This window comes from Dama dama, chromosome 1 (assembly GCF_033118175.1).
Source record: "Dama dama isolate Ldn47 chromosome 1, ASM3311817v1, whole genome shotgun sequence".
NCBI classification, from domain to species: domain Eukaryota; kingdom Metazoa; phylum Chordata; class Mammalia; order Artiodactyla; family Cervidae; genus Dama; species Dama dama.
The window spans coordinates 46,926,544-46,947,564 of record NC_083681.1 but is presented as its reverse complement, the minus strand read 5'-3'; the positions used below and the strand labels follow the sequence as shown (position 1 = coordinate 46,947,564).

General features: G+C 44.4%; 1 protein-coding gene across 7 annotated transcripts in view; it reads right to left on the bottom strand.

Moving 5' to 3' along the window:
• The window catches only part of FHIP1B (FHF complex subunit HOOK interacting protein 1B), a 24,912-nt gene extending 3,891 nt beyond the window's left edge, over positions 1-21,021 (bottom strand). Inside the window, exons 1-10 of one of the 7 annotated variants that reach the window (XM_061148497.1) lie at positions 20,924-20,987; positions 16,504-16,581; positions 9,697-10,025; positions 8,937-9,575; positions 8,424-8,582; positions 8,144-8,230; positions 7,769-7,936; positions 3,924-4,003; positions 3,511-3,716; positions 2,339-3,118 (exon numbers count right to left, since the gene is read on the bottom strand). In XM_061148497.1, the coding sequence (XP_061004480.1) occupies positions 2,339-3,118; positions 3,511-3,716; positions 3,924-4,003; positions 7,769-7,936; positions 8,144-8,230; positions 8,424-8,582; positions 8,937-9,575; positions 9,697-9,834 (2,257 nt within the window). In that variant the 5' untranslated portion in view covers positions 9,835-10,025; positions 16,504-16,581; positions 20,924-20,987. The other 6 variants (XM_061148517.1, XM_061148513.1, XM_061148504.1 and 3 more) reach the window with 6 other exon arrangements.

Sequence of the window (21,021 nt, the reverse complement as noted above, 5' to 3'; positions counted from 1 at the left end):
CGAACACCTATTCTGGACAAGATAAAACGGCAGACACCACATAGACCCACAAGAGGGCCAGATGCCAGATTTATACACATTCTAGCTGAAGAGCCAGACCACAGGCTCTGGAATTAAGACAGACTTGATTAAATTTGAGCTCTACCGTTAACTAGTAAAATTACTAGATGAATCAAAAATCTCCAAGCACAGTTTCCTACTTGTTAAAATAAGAAAAACACCCACATCACAAAGTTATTAAGAGGATCAAAGAGAGACTGATACACAGCATTTAGGTCAAAATCCAGCAAATTTTAAGTATTCAATAATAACTATAAGCTATATGATATTTCTCAGTTTTTTAAAAAGCTTCACCCAAGAGAACAACTGAAGAAAGAACAAGTGAGTAAGTGACTAGAATCAAAAGAAGAAATCAAGTTACACACATGACAGAGAATAACACTAGACCTGAGTCAGAAATAAAGCAAGAAGAAAGCATAATGAAGGCAAAGAAGGTGACTATACTGGTCAACTTAAAAGGGGAGAAATCTTTGGAGAACCAAAGAAATAATCAGGTCTGTTCAAGAACTGGGAACAAAAATGGTAAGATAGAATCTGTAGGAAAAAACAGCTTAGTTCAGGGCCAGAGAAAACTGATCCAGGACAGACTCTTTGGTGGAAAAGAGACTAGCAGAAGGGATTAGAATGGCCTTCTAGAAGAACTGGCCTCAACTAAGCCAGGTCACCAACACTAGTGCAGTAGAACCATCACATTCTGTCTGGTCAGGGATTTGTGGGGGAAAGGGACTGTTCCTATGAACTGCCCTAGGAATTAAGCCAGGAGAACAATGAAGGGCAAGAGACACTGAATCCTGAAAAAGATCCTAGAATAGTCTTCACACTACACACACACACAACTAGCTTTAGCTCTAAATCAACTCTTGGTTTAGCAAGGCCTAAGATACCCCTTGTCATCTCCAGGAGACTTTTTTATAAGACAAAACCTCTGATGAGTTTATGAAGAAGAAAAAAGACAGAGAGCTTCAGTTAACACTTCAAGAAAATGGTAAAACCTGCACACCACCTTCTAGTTTCATAGAAAAGGAAAGAACAAAGCAGAGACTAAGTAAATGAGTACACCTATTCTCTGTAGTCTGCAAGATACTAAAGAGCAAAAGGCCTGATGATGTGCAAGCAGCATGACAGCATATCCCGGGCCCAGAACATGTACTGATTGTACTGATCAATGCACAATAACCTAACTACAAACAACAGGAAGACATGTGTTGCCTTGGTCAACTATTATATGCCATGCGCCTGAGATAATAACCCTAACCTACCACATGCTGAGTTCTCACAACATACCAGCATCACAGTAAGTGATTTACCTGCATCAAAGACATAGACGGGACACTAACTCAAGGAATGTCTAGCCCAAATCACTACACAGCTTCCCAGAAGTGTCTTCCCAACAACCCCCAGGATGGTATATAGAGGAGGGAGAAGAGCCAGGTGCGGGCTGGGCTGGGTAAAGCAGGATCAAACAAAAACAAAATGGAGTTAGCCAAGCCACTCAGGCCAGGTCTAGCCCCAGGGTCTTTGGAAGAAACCAAACCAAACCAGCTAACCAAACTTAGCTGGGGGGGTCAAGGCCAGTGTTGTCATTTTCCCTGATAGCGGTATGTCACTGATCTAATTTACCCAGACAGAGGTATTTCACTCTATCTGCTGCAATTCTTACCACTAACCATAAACCCTTAGAAAGCCTTACCGAGCAGTCAGGGCAAGGTACAAGGATAGGGAACAGGAGAAACTTGAAACTGAGACCTTCTCTAAGGAGGCTGGGAGAAAGGAGGCCAGGGCTGAAGAAGGAAAGTCCATCAGAGAGCTGACTATGGGCCACAGAAGAGCTGACAGGAGACCCAACACCCAGATAGATACACTGGTGGGAACAGCATGGAACAGCATGATTTACAGGTGCCTCACAAACAGGACAGCACATGTCTTACACATGGTTCAGATGTATTACTGTGATTTACCAGGAAACACCAAACACAAAATATCCTGATCACACATCCCAGGAAACAGCCAGACTGAGGAAGAGTTGGAACATGCACATAGGACAGACACATAAGGCTTAGACAAAAGTCAATACTCAAACCAGCCCAAGCATGGAAGATGTAGAGACACAGAGACACAAGTATGACGTGATATGTATCTGGAGGGGACCCAAGCGAAATGGATGAGGAGCTAGGCAAGTACACAGGAATGACATGGCCAAGAAGTCTCAGAAACTAGCACAAACAGGTCGAGAACATGCAAAGTACACAAAGGCGAAGACCTAGGCTAAGTAGCTTACCAGTGAAGGGCTGGCTTGGCAGCTGGTTGAGAGTCCGCAAAGGGCTGCTGAGAAAGGGGCCAGGGGGCTCAGGGGGACAGGTGAAGCTCTCGTAGGCCTCCTCCTCCTCAAGAGGTAGTGAAGGCTCTAGAGGGGGCTCAGAGCCAGCACCCCCATTGCTCAATGCCACCTCAAGCTCCCGAAGCTCCTGCCCAAAGCCCTCTAGTCCTGCCATGCCCTCAGAGGTGTCCTCAAGTGGTTCCCCAGCTCCCTCCTTTGGCACCCGACGAACCTTCTTGGCCCCCTCAGGCCATGGTCCTGGCAGCCCATTGAGCTGGGGAGGGGGCAGGTGGCCAAGGCTTCCCCGTGCACCCCCAGCCAGCCCCTCACTCCCCAGCTCTTCCTCCTCCCCTTCCCCCACATTGTCCCTGCCCTCCTCGGGCAGTAGGCTGCGCTTCTTAGTCCGGGAGCCAACAGGACTGGGCTCAGGAGGGGGCCGCTCGCCGTCATAGGGGGCAGACCAGGTGCGGCAGGCCTGGACACAGCGGTCCACACCACGGCGCGCCTCACGCAGGTACTCCAGGTAATTGTCTTCCAGCTCACCAGGCTCCTCCACAGGACTGGGCCGGCGGCCAGGGCTGGAGGCTGGGGACGTGGCAAGCCCTGGTGAGCGAGGGGCTGGGGCTGGGGACTCGGAGCCACCCAGGCTCTGCTGTCGCAGGAAGAGGGCTAGACGAGATGGTGTGGAGGGCCGGGGCACCGTCACCACAGAAGAGGAGTCAACACTTGGGCTTCCAGGGCCTGCCGAGGGGAAAGAACATAAGAGGGATCAAAGAGACAGAGGTGTGGGAAGAGGGATGAGACACCATGGGTAACTACATGAGATGGCAACAAAGCAGCAGAAATGTGACTGGCTTGGACAGCTGACTCTCCACCACTCAAATTAAGCTTTTCCTCATTCAACACCCCCCTCACCACCATCACCACGAAAACAACAGAAACAGAAGAGCGTGACCAGACTGAAGAAAAGGAACAGCTTTGCTCAGAAGCTAAACTTCTCCGGTAGAGTTAATGATCCACCCTCCAACACCTCTCATCAACTTCCCTAAAGATGGAATGCCACTCACGGCCACCTCCCTCCTTTCACCCTGGCCCCGCATTCTTGCTACGCTCCCCCAGGACCCAGGCCATACCCGTTGTGTCCTCCCTTCTCCCTGCCTCTCTGCTAGGCCCACCTCGTGCCCACGAGGCATGCTCTGGACGAGGTGGGCTGGAGGCACGGTGCCGACAACAGCGTGGGATTAGGGAGAGAAACTTGTCTGCGGCTCGTCCATATAGGTCCACATCACGCACAGCCGGCTTCTGGCTCAGCATCACATGGTTACACGGGACAAGATACCTGGGAAAGACAGCAGAAAAGAAAGGATAGATCAGGAAGGAAGGACAGGGTTTGGGAGAACATCAGTGGAACTACAGGGCTAAGCCAGGTTTCAGGAGGACATGCACAAGCAACCCCAATGCAACCCAACACCCCAGCAGTGCACAAGGCACGAAGAGCCATGAAGGTTCAGGATCAGCCATCCCTCAGCCCTGCCCCAACAGGTACCTGAGAACCAGCTGCAGCAGGACATCCTCACAGCTGAGGTTCAGAAGGGTCCTGAAGAGACTCAAAGACACCATGCAGAGCTGGGCGGGGAAGATGAGTCACTGTAAGAGCTCTCAGCCCTCTAGGATGTTTAACAAACGGGAACCGCCCCCCACAACCTAAGGCCCAACCAACCACTCTTAAAACAACAATGGCACAGGGCCTGGCATATAACAATCATCCAAATATTAAGTAAATGATTACACTATCTTTTGTGTTCAAGACTTCATTATTTATAGACAGGAACAAACCGTGTACCAGATTTAATGCATTTCTATAGACCACATACATGTCATCAAACTCTGGCTATATATACCTGGCAACAGAGATTCTAGCAACACTTAAATGGAAGGAATACCCATGAAGAGACCCCAGGAAATACTGGGACTGAGTGAATGTCTAACAGGAGACAACACAAAATGATAACTAAGTGAATGCCAGTCAGCAGACTGTAGCAGCATAGTAACTGAATGCCTACCAGGAAGAAACCAGAGGGAACCTGGAAGAATCCCAGCTAGGAAGTAGGTGGGGCTATGAACATGGAGTGTGAGTCACCTCTCCAACACCAGTGTCTCTCGGAGAAGGTAGGATAAAGAAAAGTTCAAGGGCAGTTGACGGGAAAAGGAAAAAATAGGTGGGTCCAGAACAAGGGAAACCTTTTGTTTCAGAAAAGTAATAAGGGTGGTTCACCTCCAGCTAGGCAAAAACAGCAGACACAAGTAAGTTCTCCCTCACGCCTCTGAATCCCCAAGTGCTGTCTCTATACTTTCCTTATGACAGGTATACCTTGAGCTCCTCGAAGACAAATACTGGGTCTTAGTCTAGGTCACTACCTCCACAGTCTAGGTGTTCATCATTTACCAAACGACTGAGGGGAAATTAAAAGCCAGTCATGGTGGGAAAGAGATAAGATAGCAGTTCACATTTTAGTCAGCATGGATATTTATCCTAAATGACCATCTTAACTAGCACTCAGACTCATTAAAACATGAGTTTTAATGTTTTAATGAAAACACTCAGACTCATTAAAGATTGTGTGGTAGGTAGAAAAATGGTCCCTCAAAGATGTCCAGATCCTAATCTCCAGATCTTGTACCTTTTTACCTTACATGGCAGAAGGGACTTTGCAGGCATGATTAAGGTTATTAAGGAATTTAAGTTGAGGAGAGTAGCCTGGATTATCCAGAGAGGCCCAGTTAAATAGGTGGGTCAAAAAGAAAGAGATTTGAACCATGAGAGGGACTCCATCCACCACTGATGGTTTTGAAAGTGTAAGGAGTCACAAATCAAGGATTTAGCTGGTCTCTAGAAGCTGGGAATGGTTCCCAGCTGACAGCCAGCAAGAAAATAGTAATCTCAGTCCTTTAACTACAATTAAGTAAACATGACCAAGGACTAAAATGATCAAGGAAATGGATTTTCTCCTGGGCCCTCCAGAAAAAGACACAGCCCCACTGGCAGTTTGATTTTAGTAGGGTAAGGTCAGTACCAGATACATGACCTACAGAATGGTAAAGTAATAAATTTGTGTTGTTTTAAGCCACTATGTTTGTGATAATTTGTTGTGACAGCAATAGGAAACTAATACAGATACTCAGGTACTCAGACTAGCTAGCCAGCATTATTCACCTTAAGCCATGAAAGTCAGACTATAGTGGTTACAAAGTCAAGCCAATAGAAACAAGCTTAAAAGGGCCAAACAGAGGAAAGGGAAAGCACCTGCATGTTTAACATGGGAATCCTGAAATCAGAACAGATTTGGTTCCTCCAAGAGCAGACAGCCAAGAATAAATACCCAAAGACCACGAAAGGCTCCTGAAACCAGAGGACCAAATGCAATACTAACAGAAATATGTGCTAAAGACTAAAGACACTGAGGGAGAATCAAAGAAGTTAGGGTAAGATTAAGACAAAAACAAGATGAACAGAGCCCAGCACAGGAAAAAAATAAATCAACCCTAGGAAGGAAATCAACATTATCAGAATATGAACAAGACACTCTATGAGGCCAAATAGATTTAAGACAATGGTTGAACTTCAGCATAATTAGAAATAAAACTTTTTCAGTATCTTTGTAAAATTAAAGCTTTGGCAACTATTTCCTACTGGTTTATGCCAATAATTCTTAAGCTAAGGCATGTATCATACTTACATTTTGGAGTATCATAAAAGTTCACATGCCTTGGGCCTACTTCCAAAGACTGTAACTCAAGAGACTTAAAGCAGAGCTTAGAATCTGTTGTAGTTATTGTCATTTTCAAATTTTAGGGTATACACTTGGTTCAGAAACACTGGTCAAATCAGAGTCAGTCTAAAAACCTCACACATACCCTAACTTAGCTATTCAGGAGAATGTCAAGTATACAAAACATAGCTATCCAGAAATCTTACCTACTTCAAACCCTACTACCAGGTAACTCAGTTAACTGGAACAACTTTCCAGAACCCTTAGTGATCCAAGAACTTCTATTTCAAACACAAAGACCCAGAGAACTTCAATTATTTGTAATAAAAGGAGGAAACAAAACTGGTGATAGAGCCAAAATGCATGCCATAAAGTGCATGGCTAAACAAATGCTTTATTTCCCCCAGAAAGACTGTAGGTCTTTATTACTTAGAAACAATTTACACCTATTTTATATATATTCCTACTGGTTAAAATCTAAACTTCTTACCATGGTCTACAAAGCCATGCATGATCTGAATCTTACCCACCTCTCCCTCCTTTCTCCCCCATGCTCACTACACCTCCAGTCACACTGGTCTTTTATCTCCTCAAATACATTTCATTTCCTCTTCCCCACTTGTGTCCTTTGCAAGCACTGCTCCCTCTGCCTAGACTGTTCTTCGCTTGCTCTTTAGTAGGCTAGCTCCCTCATGGCCTTTAGGTCTCAGTTCAATGTCATCTGCTCTGAGAGGTTTTTTGATCACCCTACTGGCTTAGATGGTAAAGAATCCACCTGCCAACACATTTTCAAATTTTAATCCTGGGTTGGATCCCTGGGTCAGGAAGATCCCCTGGAAAAGGGAATGACGACTCACTCCAATATTCTTGCCTAGAGAATTTCAGGGAGACAGGGCCTGGCAGGCTATAGTCCATGGGGTCACAAAGACTTGGATACAACTGAGTGACTACCATTTTCACTCTCTTTTCTAAGCAGGCTTTTTTTTATAAAAATGACCTCAACCTTCAATTATTTCAGTTATGCGTTTGCTTATCTACCTCCTCTATGAAGGAAGCTCCATGAAGTCAGCAACCACTGCTTACCATTATATCCTCAGTACCAGAGAACAATACAGTGAACACTGAACATTCAATCAAAATGTTCAGGAGGAAGGAATGTAACTAGGCAGGTGGGCAGATGGGTGCCCCAAGTTACAGCAGTTCAAGTGCAGCAAATCCAAAAGGAAAAACAGGTGAACACACTAGTTATAAAGCAGGCTCAAAGCCTGAAGGTGATCTCGAGTCACCTACAAGCCACAGAGCACTACACAGCTGAGGAGAATCTCAAGTCAATGCCATATTACAGGTGCTGCACACTGGCAAAACCTACAGCCATGAGTGGCCAAAGTCATTCAGAAAATATAACTGTCCTATGTAGATCCAGATATTACAAAAGCAGGGAAGCACATTGAAAATGTCCACAAACAGTTAAAAGTTTAATACTAGAAAGAAAATGCCACCTAACTTTGAAGTGATTACTGGAGACAAAGGCCAAAGAAGGGCAGGAACACCCTCCCAGAACAAAGGTTGGAGAGAGGAGATGGCTCACCCAGGTAAGCCAGGACAGAGGTAGGGGCCATACCCGGGAGTTGCTGCCAATACGGGCAACAAGGGTGTCAAGGATGGTGTGGGTGTCATGCCGGTGTAACAGCAGGAATCGCAGGAAGGTACGGAGCAAGGCAGGCTCTGAAATACTCCGTAGAAAAAGTTCCAGATAGGCGGTACTGGCGATCATCTCCTCCACAGAGGTCTGAACGAAGGGAAGGGAAAGTTTGGAAATTTAGGGCTTCCCCACACATACACAAAGCCATTTCCCCTAAGTTCTAAGGAGGTACCAGGAACAGACAGGGAAAAAAGGAGGAGTACCCTGCCCACTGTCACCCACACTGGTCCTGGCATTGAGGTAACCACTTCTCAGCCTAACCTCTTAATCTGCCTTGCCACCCATGACTCTCACCTTGTGCAGGGCAGGGCCCATGACTGGCACCAGGAACCCATTATGGATATAATCAACCAGCTGCTTTTGCACCAGAGGATGAGCTACCTGTATGGGTACAAAAGAGAGGATGGAGCATTTTGAAGGGGGCTACTGTCAGGAAGGGAGCAAAATATTAGAACACATATATGCCCTCTCCCCTCAAGCTGAAAGAAAATCAGAACTCCAGAGAATGCACCTTCTCCCACCCCATTACCCCAGAATGACCAAGGGCCAGAGCTCCTGGGAACCCCAGTCCCACCTGAATGACTGCATTGCAGAACTCTAGGGAACTCATGAAGAGCGCAAGGGCTGGCACTCCGAGCCAGTCCTCCCGTCGCAGGCAGTGCCAATCATCCCCTGGAACTTCAATCTTTCGGGGCAGTGATGAGTACAGGGCACTCAGCCCTGTGGCCAGCACCTGGGGGCCATCCCCAAGGACAGGTTACCAAAGGCACAGACAATATAAAAAATGGAAACAGGGAACTATTAACCCAGAGTTTTTATGGGAGTAGGGATAAAAGCTATTACCAGAGCAGATATTTAGTTACCCAAGGTGCCAAGACATCACCTGGGCACACTGGCCCATGAAAAGCCTTCATACCTGCCTTATCCACATGAGCCCAAGTTTCATCCCCACCCCAATTCCAGGTGTTGCATTCAAACCCAGGGGGCTACTTGCTAAAGGAGAGGGCCCCAGGGCATAGCCCCTCTACACCTCCTAAACGGGAAGGTGCCGACACCACACCCCACACCCATCCCCGGAGGTGCTGACCGGGCAGAAGTATGAGTGGTCTGCGATGTAGCGGCCCACGGTGGGACTTCCGGCTGACAGAGCCATGAGCAGCAGCAGGGCGTCGCGGGCCTGCTGGCCCAGGCTGCCCTCTCGATGGACAAAAGGGACAAGGCGAGAAAAGAGGAGAAGACGGGGAGCAGCTCCAGGTTCAGAAGGTGGCTGCAGGAAGAACTCGAGCAGTGAAGGCTCCCGGGCCAGACACACGCACAGCTGGCTGAGAAGTAGCACCAGGCCTTCATCCAGTGCTGGGCTACTGGGCACAGGGCGGCCACAGGCATCCAGCAAGATCAGTAGAGCCTCACGAACTGGACCATGCCGCAACAGGGGCTGGCGAGCTTCGCTCACTAGCATTTCAAAGAGTTTCAGTTGCTCAGCCCGCCGTTCCTCAACCCCATCCCCAAGCTCATCCCATTGAAGCTGCCATGTCAACACACGGGTTAGCAGATCCTCACGCAGAGCAAACTCAAGCAGGGGCCCAGGAGCTGTGGGGACGGAGGACACTGTGCGATCCTCTGCCAGGAGTGTCAGCATCTGGTAAGTGTGGTTGCGCACAGCACTGAGATCATCAGCACCCCCAGGAGCTGCCCGAGGGCCTTGCCGCTCCAGGATCCGCACCACCTGGGGAATCGGGACAGATAAGAGAAGGAAACCAAGATAAGATGACAAGGTGAGAGAACACAGAAATTTAGAGGGATTCAGGCAGCTAGCAGACTGGGCCCCTGGACACAGAGTCTCCTACCTGGGACCAGTGATTCTTAAAGACCATGAGGCAGGTCTCAGGGTCAGCCATGACAGGGGTCTGCAGACTGGCCCCTTGTGGTACACGGTGCCCAGGGCCCCGGGAGGCCAGTCTGCTCAGCCAGTTCATCCTCTCCATGAGGCAGGCTGGGCCGGGCCGGCGGCCAGAGAGTCACACTCTGAGAACTCGCCAGCTGGAGGCTCTCTCCACTTGTGTCTCTCGTCTGCTTCATCCGGTCTGCAGGAGCCAACAGCTGCCCATGGAGCCAGAAGATGCACCAGGCTGGAACAGTGAGCCCAGAGGTCACTGCCCAATCCAGACCCACAAATCTAATTCAAAGAGAAAGAACAGAGAGATTAACAGAAGTTTGCCTCTTTCTACCACCCACCAGAAAGAACTCAGAACCACCACCCCACTGAAAACCACACATGCAATCAGCACCTTAAATTCAACACGTGTAAAACAGAACTCATCCCAGCACCAAACCTGTGTTACTTCCCCAGCCTTCTCCACCTTAATAAATGATAGCAGTATTCACCTACTTGCTCAGGTCAAACACCTGGGCATCATCCTTCTTTCTTCTTGTTATTACCTCCAATATCCAGTTCATCAGCCTGTAATCTATACCCTCCAAACATGTCTCACTATTGCAATAGCTTCCAATCTGGTCTTCATGCCTCCAGTCTTACCCCTCTGAGACTCTATTCCCCACACAGCAACCAGAGTTTTAAAACATAAATCATACTACATCTCTCCTCTGCTGAAAACCCTCCAATGACTCCCCATCACACTGGTAATAATCCAAGTCCTTTACCTTAGCCTCTAGGGCACTATCTAATCTAATCTGTATAACTTCCTACGTGCCCCCTTCTCACTCATACTTCACTCATAGGAGACTTTCTTGAACACTAGCTCTTTCCTCTGTCTGGAATGCAACTTTTCCTGATCTTCACATTGTTTACATCACTCGGTTCTTTCCAAATGCCATTTCCTCAAAGAGAACTTACTTAACAATTCTATCGAAACTTCATTTTCCCACCTTCACTCTCTAGCTTTCTAGTCCTCCTTTCATCTGCATCTTATTTTCTAAAAATATTTATTTGCCTATTCATTTATCTATCTTCCCTACTACAATGTAAGCTCACTGAGGACAAGGTTTCTCTGTTGCACCCCCAGTACCTAGAGATCAATAAATTATTTGCTGAATGTATAGATGCTCAAGTGAATGAATGAACGAATGAACAATCAGGAAATCCAGTCTAGATCTGACTCTAGCCCTCTGGGACTTCTGAGGAAGAAACCTTTTTCTATTACAGGTCCCTCCCTAGAAGCCCACCCAATAGGAAATACACAAACATATCTTTAACTTGCTAAATAATCTTTAAGAGGTAAAAATTCAGAACCAATCAAAAAAGCAAAAGAATTTTCATTCTAGAAAAAAATACAAGGATACACTCCCATAAACACACATATACCCACTCCTGTCAGATGCATTCAACATTCACTCCTGGGGACATGACACAACACCCTCATTAGAGAAAGAGTTGTGGTTCAGTCACTAAGTCGTGTCCGACTCTTTGTAACCCCAGGGACTGCAGCATGCCATACTTCCCTGTTCTTCACTATTTCCCGAAGTTTGCTCAAACTCAAGTCCACTGAGTTGGTGACGCCATCCAACTATCTCATCCTCTGCCACCACATCCATACAAGACTACTGAAAAAACCATAGCTTTGACAAGAAAGACCTTTGTTGGCAAAGTAATGTCTCTGTTTCTTAATATGCTGTCTAGGTTGGTCACAGTTTTCCTTCCAAGGAGCAAGCATCTTTTAATTTTGTGACTGCAGTCACTGTCTGCAATGATTTTGGAGTCCAAGAATATAAAATCTGCCATTGCTTCCACTTTCTCACCATCTATTTGCCATGAAGTGATGGGACTGGATACCTTAATCTTAGTTTTTTGAATGTTGAGTTTTAAGCCAGCTTTTTCACTCTCCTCTTTCACTGTTATCAAAAGGCTCTTTAGTTCCTGCTTACTTTCTGCCATTAGAGTGGAATCATCTGCATATCTGAGGTTGTTAATATTCCTCCCAGCAGTCTTGATTCCAGCTTGTGATTCATCCAGCCCAGGATTCTGTATGATATACTCTGCATACATAAGTTAAATAAGCAGGGTAACAATATACAGTCTTGACATACTCCTTTTCCATTTTTGAACAAGGCCACTGTTCCATGTCCGGTTCTAACTGTTGCTTCTTGACCTGCATACAAGTGTCTCAGGAGGCAGGTAAGGTGGTCTGGTATTCTCATCTCTTAAAGAATTTTCCAGTTTGTTGTGATCCACACTGTAAAAGGCTTCAGCATAGTCAATGAAGCAGAAGTAGACATTTTTCTGGAATTCCCTTGCTTTTTCTAAGATCCAACAGATGTTCACAATTTGATCTTTGGTTTCTCTGCCTTATCTAAATCCAGCTTATACATCTGAAGTTCTCGGTTCACATACTGTTGAAGTCTAGCTTGAAGGATTTTGAGCATTACTTTGCTAGCAGGTGAAATGAGTATAGTATATGGTAGTTTGAATTTGCCTCTCTTTGGGATTGGAATGAAAACTGACCTTTTCCAGTCCTGTGGCCACTGCTGAGTTTTTCAAATCTGCTGGCATACTGAGTGCAACACTTTAACAGCATCATCTTTCAGGATTTTAAATAGCTCAGCTGGAACTCCATCACTTCCACTAGCTTTGTTCGTAGTAATGCTTCCTAAAGTCTACTTGACTTCACACTCCAGGATGTCTGGCTCTAGGTGAGTGACCATACCATCGTGGTAAACATCTGTTGGCCTCAGCCATGGCTCACAGTTCGTTCTTCATCACATCTACCACCCTCTCAGCAGTAATGGCTCTCAAGAATACCTCCCAAGTATAAAAACTTCAGAGGAAAAAAAAACAACTTCAGAGGAAAGGTGTGGTTCAATCATCCTTCCTCTTTATACTCAACAAGGTCTAAAGGAACCCAGAGACCTGCCAACAGACCCACACTTTGCCCTACAGTTACATTAACCACCATCTCCTTCTACCCAGATACACAGTCTCTCACCACTATCTGCTCACAACTAAAAGGCAGCAACTCTGCTTGCTTAAGGAAACTTTCTTGAGAACAAAAGACAGTCTTTTTTTTTTTTCAAAAGACACAATGGGAAGAGCCAGTCCTAAAGAGCAGGCAGGGCCCACTCATTGATTAATTCAGTGTACATCATACCAGTACTGGGGCACTGTGTTAAGCAAGCACTGGAAATACAAAGATGGATAAAAACAGTTGGGGGAGCATAAAAAAACTTCAATAAATATTATAAAGAGGTATTTACAAAAATGTCATGGGGGCACTACGGAAAAAAAACTAAATCTGCCTGGAAACTATAAGAGGATTCCAGAAAAGAGGTGATACCTGATGTAAAACTTTAACAAAGAGATATTGGTAACAAAGAGAGCAGAGCAAAAAGTCTTCTTCATATTAAAAACATTTACAAAAATACAGCACTGTGAAAGAACACAGTAAATTTAAAGAACAGTTGCAAGTTTGGTGTGGCTTAAACACAGACTATTTAGAGAAGAGAGGACAATGTTAAGTTAAAAGGTAAACATAGGTGAAGGTTATAAATATCACTGAATATCATGCTGAGGAGTTTGATTTATGAACACCCTGGAATAAAGGAGCTTTTTAAACAAGAAAATGTTAAGATCAAATTGGCCTTTAAAAATATGTCAGCTAGCAGTACAAGGTAGAGTAGAGAGAGACCAATGGCAGTAGACAATTTATAAGAATCTGTTTCAATAGTCCATTTAAAAAAAGGATGGCATGAACTAAAGTGGTAAGAGCAGAATTAGAAAAGGTAAATTTGAGATTCACCTCTATGTCCCACAGCATGTCCCCTGTGATAATGAAAGTGTTTATACCTGTAATATATCTGTCACTAACAGCAAGTTCCTTGACAAGAGAGACCATATCATTCATTGTTCTTTGAAATTCCAATGCTAACATAGTAACTGCCATTCAAAAACATTTGTGGAACAAGATGCTGAATTTAAACATTATAATAGCTAGCACATATTGAGCACTTATATGTGCCAGTCTCCATTCTAAGCACTGCATGCTATTGCTCATTTAAGCCTAATAAAAACCACAGATGCATTATTATCTCCATTTTACACACAAGGAAATCAAAGCCTAGAAATGTTAAATAGCCAAAGTTACCCAGTTAGTAAGTGGCAAGAATGGGATGCAAATGCAGATAATCAGCCTGCAGATTTAACTTAATCATGAAGTAGAAGTAATAAGATCTACCAAATGAATGGAGGATGACAGAAGACCCTAATATGAAGTATTAAGAGTCTCAGTAAAAGGTAATTCCACTAACAGACTAGGAACACGCAACAGAGGAACTCTGTTTTAGAAGAGAATTCAGTACAGTTCTGGACATGTTAAGTTTTTAGACACTGATAAGATATCCACGATGTCTAGGAAGCAAGTAGAAATTATACTCAAGCTCAAGAGTAAAATCACAACTAGAGCTATAAATCCAGGAGTCACCAGCTTATATGTAGTAGATGAAGCTAAGTAAGGGGATGGAATCATCCAAAGAGATCAGTAATCACAAAAGGAGCCAAGGGTGACATCCTGGGGAAAACCAGGATTTAAAAAAGCAAAGGAGGAGTCTTTTAAAAAAGACTAGTGAAGGTAGCCAGAAATGGAAGGAGAAATCCAAGAAATAATCAAGAAATCAAGGAAAGGAAGTTTCAGGAAACTGGAGGTTGTCCATAGTGCACAATCTACAGAGAGATAAAATAATGAAAACTAAAAATAGTCAGTTGATTTTAGCCAGTCAGAGGGGGAGCCTCAAGGGCAGCTGTGAAGTGAGGAAAAGAAGCCTGAAGAAAGTAACAGATTGTGGATAAATCAGAAGGGGATAACTGACCAAAACACAAGTATAGTACTAGTCTGAGAAAAAGAAGTACACCACTTTCTCTGAGAAAGGAAGAAAACAGTAAAAGATAAAGCATGGGTGCCACTTCAGGTAAATCTGAAAACTAAAAGAGGAAAGTTAATATCTAATACCACCCCCTACCCAACTACTCTTCCCTCCCTCGCTCACCCAAAAGAGTCGGGGTGAGGGAGAAAGCAGAGGGGAGAAAATGGAGGTGCCACAGAATAGATGCTCAGTCTTCTACACATGGTTTCCTATAAACCATCAAACACAACCACACTGACTATGGATCGCCAGCTTGGATGCACTAGAAAAAGTACTTAAGCATCTGTCCTAGTATTTAAGATCCCAAGTAGTCATGGGCTGGAGAAGGCAAAGCCAGCAAGTGCAATTACTAGGAAGAAATTTCCCCTGTTCCAAGAGCTGTCACTTGTCACGGTCTTAGCCCTGGGATACTGCATCATCCTTTGTCAGTTTCCTTAAACTCTGCCCATACTTTTGTATATATTTACAAGCTGTTTGTTAGTCTTTGGAATTAGGTTCTGGAAGCTGGACACAGTTTAGTTTTGGACACGTTAAAACCTTACTTTGCTGAGACGAGTTGCTTGGCCCTCCTTCAGCTCCCGTGGGGATTGAGTGTGAGGTGGTGAGGACAGAAGTGTCAGAGTAGGTTAGATCTCTCCTTTCTGTCAGAGATGACAGCCCATTTATCATTAAATTCTTTCCAAACCTAATTTGTGCCATCTGCTACCTTCAAGGACCCTGACTGATACAACAGTATTACTGGTTACAGACTGTTTCCTCAGACATACCTCATCTGAGGACTGAAAACGAATAGAGGTCCTTAAGGTCCAGCGAGAATAATACAAAGTAGTAAATAAAGCATGAACTTTGGAGTCCCTCAAACAAAGGCTTGAATCTCAACCATTTTCCCACTGCATGACCTTAAATAAATCACACATCAGAACCTGTTTCCTCATCCTCCAAATTTCTGATGAAATATGTATTGTTACTCTTTTAAGAGTTAAATAAGATAACCTATGTAGAAGTCCAGGTGCTCTATAAATGACATTTTCCTTCCCACTTCCATCTCCTGATCCTGTCTGACCAAGGTGCCCTCATCTCTGACAGAAAGGAGAGCTCTAACCTACTCTGACACTTCCATCCTCACCACCTCACACTCAATCCCCAGGGGAGCTGAAGAAGGGCCAAGCAACCAGTCTCAGCAAAGTAAGGTTTTTTGTTGTTGTTGTTTTCAAAGTAAGGTTTTAACGTGTCCAAAACTAAACTGCCTCCAGCTTCCAGAACCTAATTCCAAAGACTAACAAACAGCTTCTAGCTTGTGATGTCCCTGGGGCACCACTTTCGCTCCAGTGCTTGACTACATAGGGCACTACTCACAGACCCAAGGGGAACTGGTCTCCAGGACTTTCCCTCCCCACCCCACCCCCATTTTTTTTCAAAGACCTCAAAGAGAAGAACCACACTGAAATCAGTGTCTCAGAATTCAAAAGCTAACACTTAACCTGGACCCTCTCTTCACCTACTTCAAAAGCCTAAAAGAAAGCCATAGTTCAGTGTTCCTGTCACCTATATAAGACTCCCTCACTCCCTGTTAACCCTGAAAAGTTCAAAACAAAACAAAGAAGAGAATGGAATCACCACCCTATGACTGTGCCCTTTCCTCCCATAGCAAAGTCTACAGAAATGCAGACCTCTCTTCCCAAATTCACCTACAAGCTCAGTCACAGGGAAAAAGGAGCTGATCTTCAGACCTCCCAAAGGGCCAGGGCCACGTAGTCACCATAGGGCCCCGAATTCAGACTTACAGGCACACTCAGCAAGGGTGTCCGCCAATAGCAGGAACAAGGCAGGAAATGGCTCAGCCTCACTTAGGAACCTTTGCCCTGGGAGAGGCAAAGAGAGGGAGAGAGTTGGGGGCAGGGATACACCTGTAACACCTACAGCTGACAGAGAGAGACCAAACAACCTTCTAAGAACAGGTCAGTGAAGTTCTAAGGCTTCTCATCCCCTTACAAGGGCTCTTCCTAGGCTCTGCCTTTTACTGACCTAAGAGGCAGCAATGTGCTGTTACCCTAGATGCTTAAAGTGGGAAGATCTGACTAAAACCTCATAGGAATACAAAAGGAAAAAACAAACAAACCCCACCTCATAAGAGCCTGCAATCTAGAGCTCAGATTACATATATCCTCTCTGCTTGTCTATCCCTCAGCCTATACCTATAAAACAAATGGGATATCAGTGAATGGTCCCAACTCACTCCTCCTCTCTCCAGTACCACCTCTGCTTCTTGCAGGCATCTCCCCACCTGACTCCAGCAGAGCCCTCATAACACAACGTGAACTCTATCACATGTTGACTCCCCTTACCAAAGTAAATCCCATGTTGTACATGGCTTTCTCCCTCCTTGCACCCTCCTTGTGGGAGAGGGTGACAGTGAAGTCAAAGAGGAGGTACAACTGAACCAGATCCTAATGGATGAGAAAAGTTCACTGGGCAGAGAACAAAAGGCATTCCCAGAAGAGAAAGGAGTAATTACAAAGATTTCAAGGCTCAAAAAAGTAACATGTTTGTTAGGGAGCTGTGAACAATTTATTCAAGCTAGAACACAGAGTAGAGAGTGGCAGGAGATGAGGCTAGACATGAGTCGAGGCCAAATGATGCCATATTAAGGAATTTGGATATTATCCTACAGAGGACAAAGAGCCAAAATTTTTAAGCATAAGAGCTCCATGATTAAATTTGTATTTTTAGAAAGATCATTCCAGGGACGGATTAGAAAAGAGCAAGTCTGATACATATACTACTATGTATAAAATAGATAACTAATAAGAATCTACTGTATGGCACAGGGAACTCTCCTTACTGCTCTATGGTGACCTAAATGGAAATTCAAAAAAGATGGGATATATGTATGGCTGACTCATTTTGCTGTACAGGAGAAACTGACACAGCAATGTAAAGCCACTAAACTCCAGTAAAAAAATAAATAAAAAATAATAAAAATTAAATGACCCAAGAAAGGTCTGAAGGCAGGAGATATCCTGGGGAAAAAGTCCAGATAAGAGATGAGAAGGAAGTAAACTAAAGCCTTATCTGTGAAGATATAACAGAGGAGATGAAGAAAATAGAGATAATATAAAAGGAAATGTATTAAGATTTTAGTGACTGACTACATAGAGGGGGTGGAGGAGCAGAAAGATGGAAGATGACACTGAAGTTCATGCCTGGACTGCTATATACCATATGGTACAAAAGCAGACATTCAAAGCAAAGACAATGAGTCCTGTTTTGAACATGTTAACTATGATACCTGTGAAGATATACAGGAGATCACTGAGTAAATATGACCGGAACATAGAGAGAGACTAAGACTAGATACAGAGAAGTAATCATCTAATTATGATATATTTTTACATTTCACATTCTCTCTCTAAATTGAAATTATCTTTTCATGTGTCCACCTCTCCCAATCAGATTGAAAATTCCTTGAGACTTCAGAGGACCACGTCTTATTTATTGACATCTTGTTATCTCATAAAATGTGAGCATCACAAGGGCAGACTATATGCTGAAGTATCTACTGAATGAATAAATGAATTCATAAATGAATGAATTTGTCCTCCCAGCACTTAGCAGAGTGCTGGCACACAGCAGAGGTGGACTAAGTGGTTACACACAGCACTCCAAACATGTTTCTATCTCTACATCACCATCCTCATCTATGTTTCGTTTTCTCAGATCTGTCACTCAGCTGTATATCAGAAAGCAAAACCCATTACACTTAAAGCACTACAATTCAACAGAGATTCAGTATAGCAAACAGTAAGCTTACCAACCTAGTGCTTTCTCCAGAACGATCAAGAATGCACAGTCCCTAAGAACCCTCTGACATATGACTTGACTGACCTACCATTATCACAATGTGACCCAAGTATTATGGACAACTGTTCCTGTCTTTGCCACATTATTAAACAAAACCTTCAAACCTATGTCACCCTCAAAGTCTCTTTAACCTCTCTTGGAAACAGAACTACAAATCATAAAAAAAAATATTTTACCAGTATAATGTCCTCCACGTCATCACAACCCTTCTTATAAATCACATGCTTTTTATTCCACATCACCTTCACTCTTTGTTACAAACTTTTTTCCACCCCAAGTCACTCTCATGAGACCAAATCTGGAGTCCAGACTTTCTCTGGCTCCCCAGTTTTGATTCTCCATCTATAAAGTAAGAATTCCTGCCCTTATATACTTCACAGGGAATCTATATAATTCCAGCAAAACCTGAGATCACTATGCAATCCGTATCAGACAGTAATTCTGAGGAAGCAAGTGCAGTATGCTTCCTCAACATAATACAGCAGCCACACCACCATCCCTCTAAATTTCTGAATTTCATGAACCAGTAGAAATAGATTTTAAAGTTTTTAAAATAGGATCATTACTTTTTATTTTGACAAATAGATCAGTTTTTAAAACCCATCACTTACTGTCACCATTACTTCATCAGTGAGAAAGCACTTTAACACCAGAAGACTAGGAATGATAATCTAAGAATAAATTTATCTTTATGGAAAACTCATGTTCCATATGTTTTCTTTCTCTCCTTCCACCTTGAACAGATGAAAACTTTACCATGGACTAGCACTGTTTTTAACCCAACGTTTATGAATCACTGCCCTAAAACTCTTTCATTATACATGTAAGTTTCATAGGGTTCTGTCTAGGTAAGATTGCCAAGGGTTCCACTACCATGAAAATCTGCTAGGTCGTCAGACAGAAGCAATGAAAACATACCACAGAATCGTTGTTTCTGAGGTTCAAATTCTTCAATAGAATGGGGACTTGGGCTGCTCCTAATTCTCAGAGAATGGTCTGTATAGGGAAGGTGTACCTCTTCCTGAGGTTGGGAGGGTATCTGCTCTGTGGCAAACTGTCAGTAGAGAAGGAATTTTAATAGTGTGGAAGTGACAATTATCTGACTGCCAACCCAGCTTTCTAGAACATTCAAAATTTCCATGTGCATGTGGATTGGCAGGGAACATGGGACCTGTAAAATGCTAATAAAGTGAACCAATTAACATGTCGTGAAGGGAGGAATGATTTCAAAGGGATAAGAGAAAAACTTTTGAGGGTGGTAGAAATGTTCAGTATCTTGAAAATGGTGATGGTTTCACAGATGTAAACATATGTCAGAACTCATCAAACACGTACATTTTAAATATGAGTAGTTTATTGTACATAAATTAGTTTTAATTTAACTGTAAGTCATCCTGTTTGGAAGTCTAAATACAGCGTTGTATGTAACAAGCCATATTATTTTCATGAAAGTAGAATTAGCAACTTTAAGCAGCTAGTCCAATATAGAAGGCAAGCGTCAAAGCCCCACAGCTCAGCACAGATAAGGAACAGCAGGGGAGTAAGGCTGCCCAGAATCAGGTGAAGAGGAAACAAACACAGGCAATTATAGGCAAAAAAATCTCTGTGACAGGGAACATCACCAAGTCTGCAGTCCCAAGGAATAACTTGAGGAAACGAGGAATTCCAATGATGACTCTGTTAAACAGTAAGTCTCAAAAATGATTTTCATTACCATTGTTACTATTGTCCACGACACCTTCATGTTTCCATCTTCCAAAATATGTACAGCTTATCAAGCAGAAGAGCGAAGTGCACAACATTACAACCCAGGCTATCCTACTCAACCTAAAACTATTGCTCTCTCTGGGCTGGACACTCCATTCAGAACCGACCTCTCATCTTTATCGAGGTCTCACAATCCTCGTTCCTCCCTCCATGCCCTGCCCTCAGCTTCCTCCTGATTCACCAGCTGTCCGCATGTTCCCGCCTTACCCCCGTCTATTCTCCCTCCCAGCACAGGCCTCAACCCCTCCTCACTCTGGTCCCAGGGCTGTCCCTCACTCCTGCCCACAGGAGCCCCAGCTCCTCTCTAAACCGTGTTCACAAGTCCCTTTCACTTGGCCCCTCAGAAAGCATCCCGGCCCTTCATACAACCCAGCTCCTTACTTGCCCACTCACCCGAGGCTCTAATCTTGCTCCCCTACCTTAGACACTCACACCCGGCCCCTCACCACATTCCAGCCCCTCACCCTGTCCCCTCACAACGAGGGCAGTCACCAAACCCGGTGCCGTCATTCCCCAGTCCCTCATCCCCTCTGGCGCCTTTCCGGGCTCTCTGGCCCTTACTTAGTGTTCACTCACAGAACCCCGACCCTGACCAGGCCCGATCGCCACCGCGGTGCTAGGTGAGTTCAGGCCGCCATCACTCCTCAGGCGCACCAGCCGCGCCCCGCCCCGCG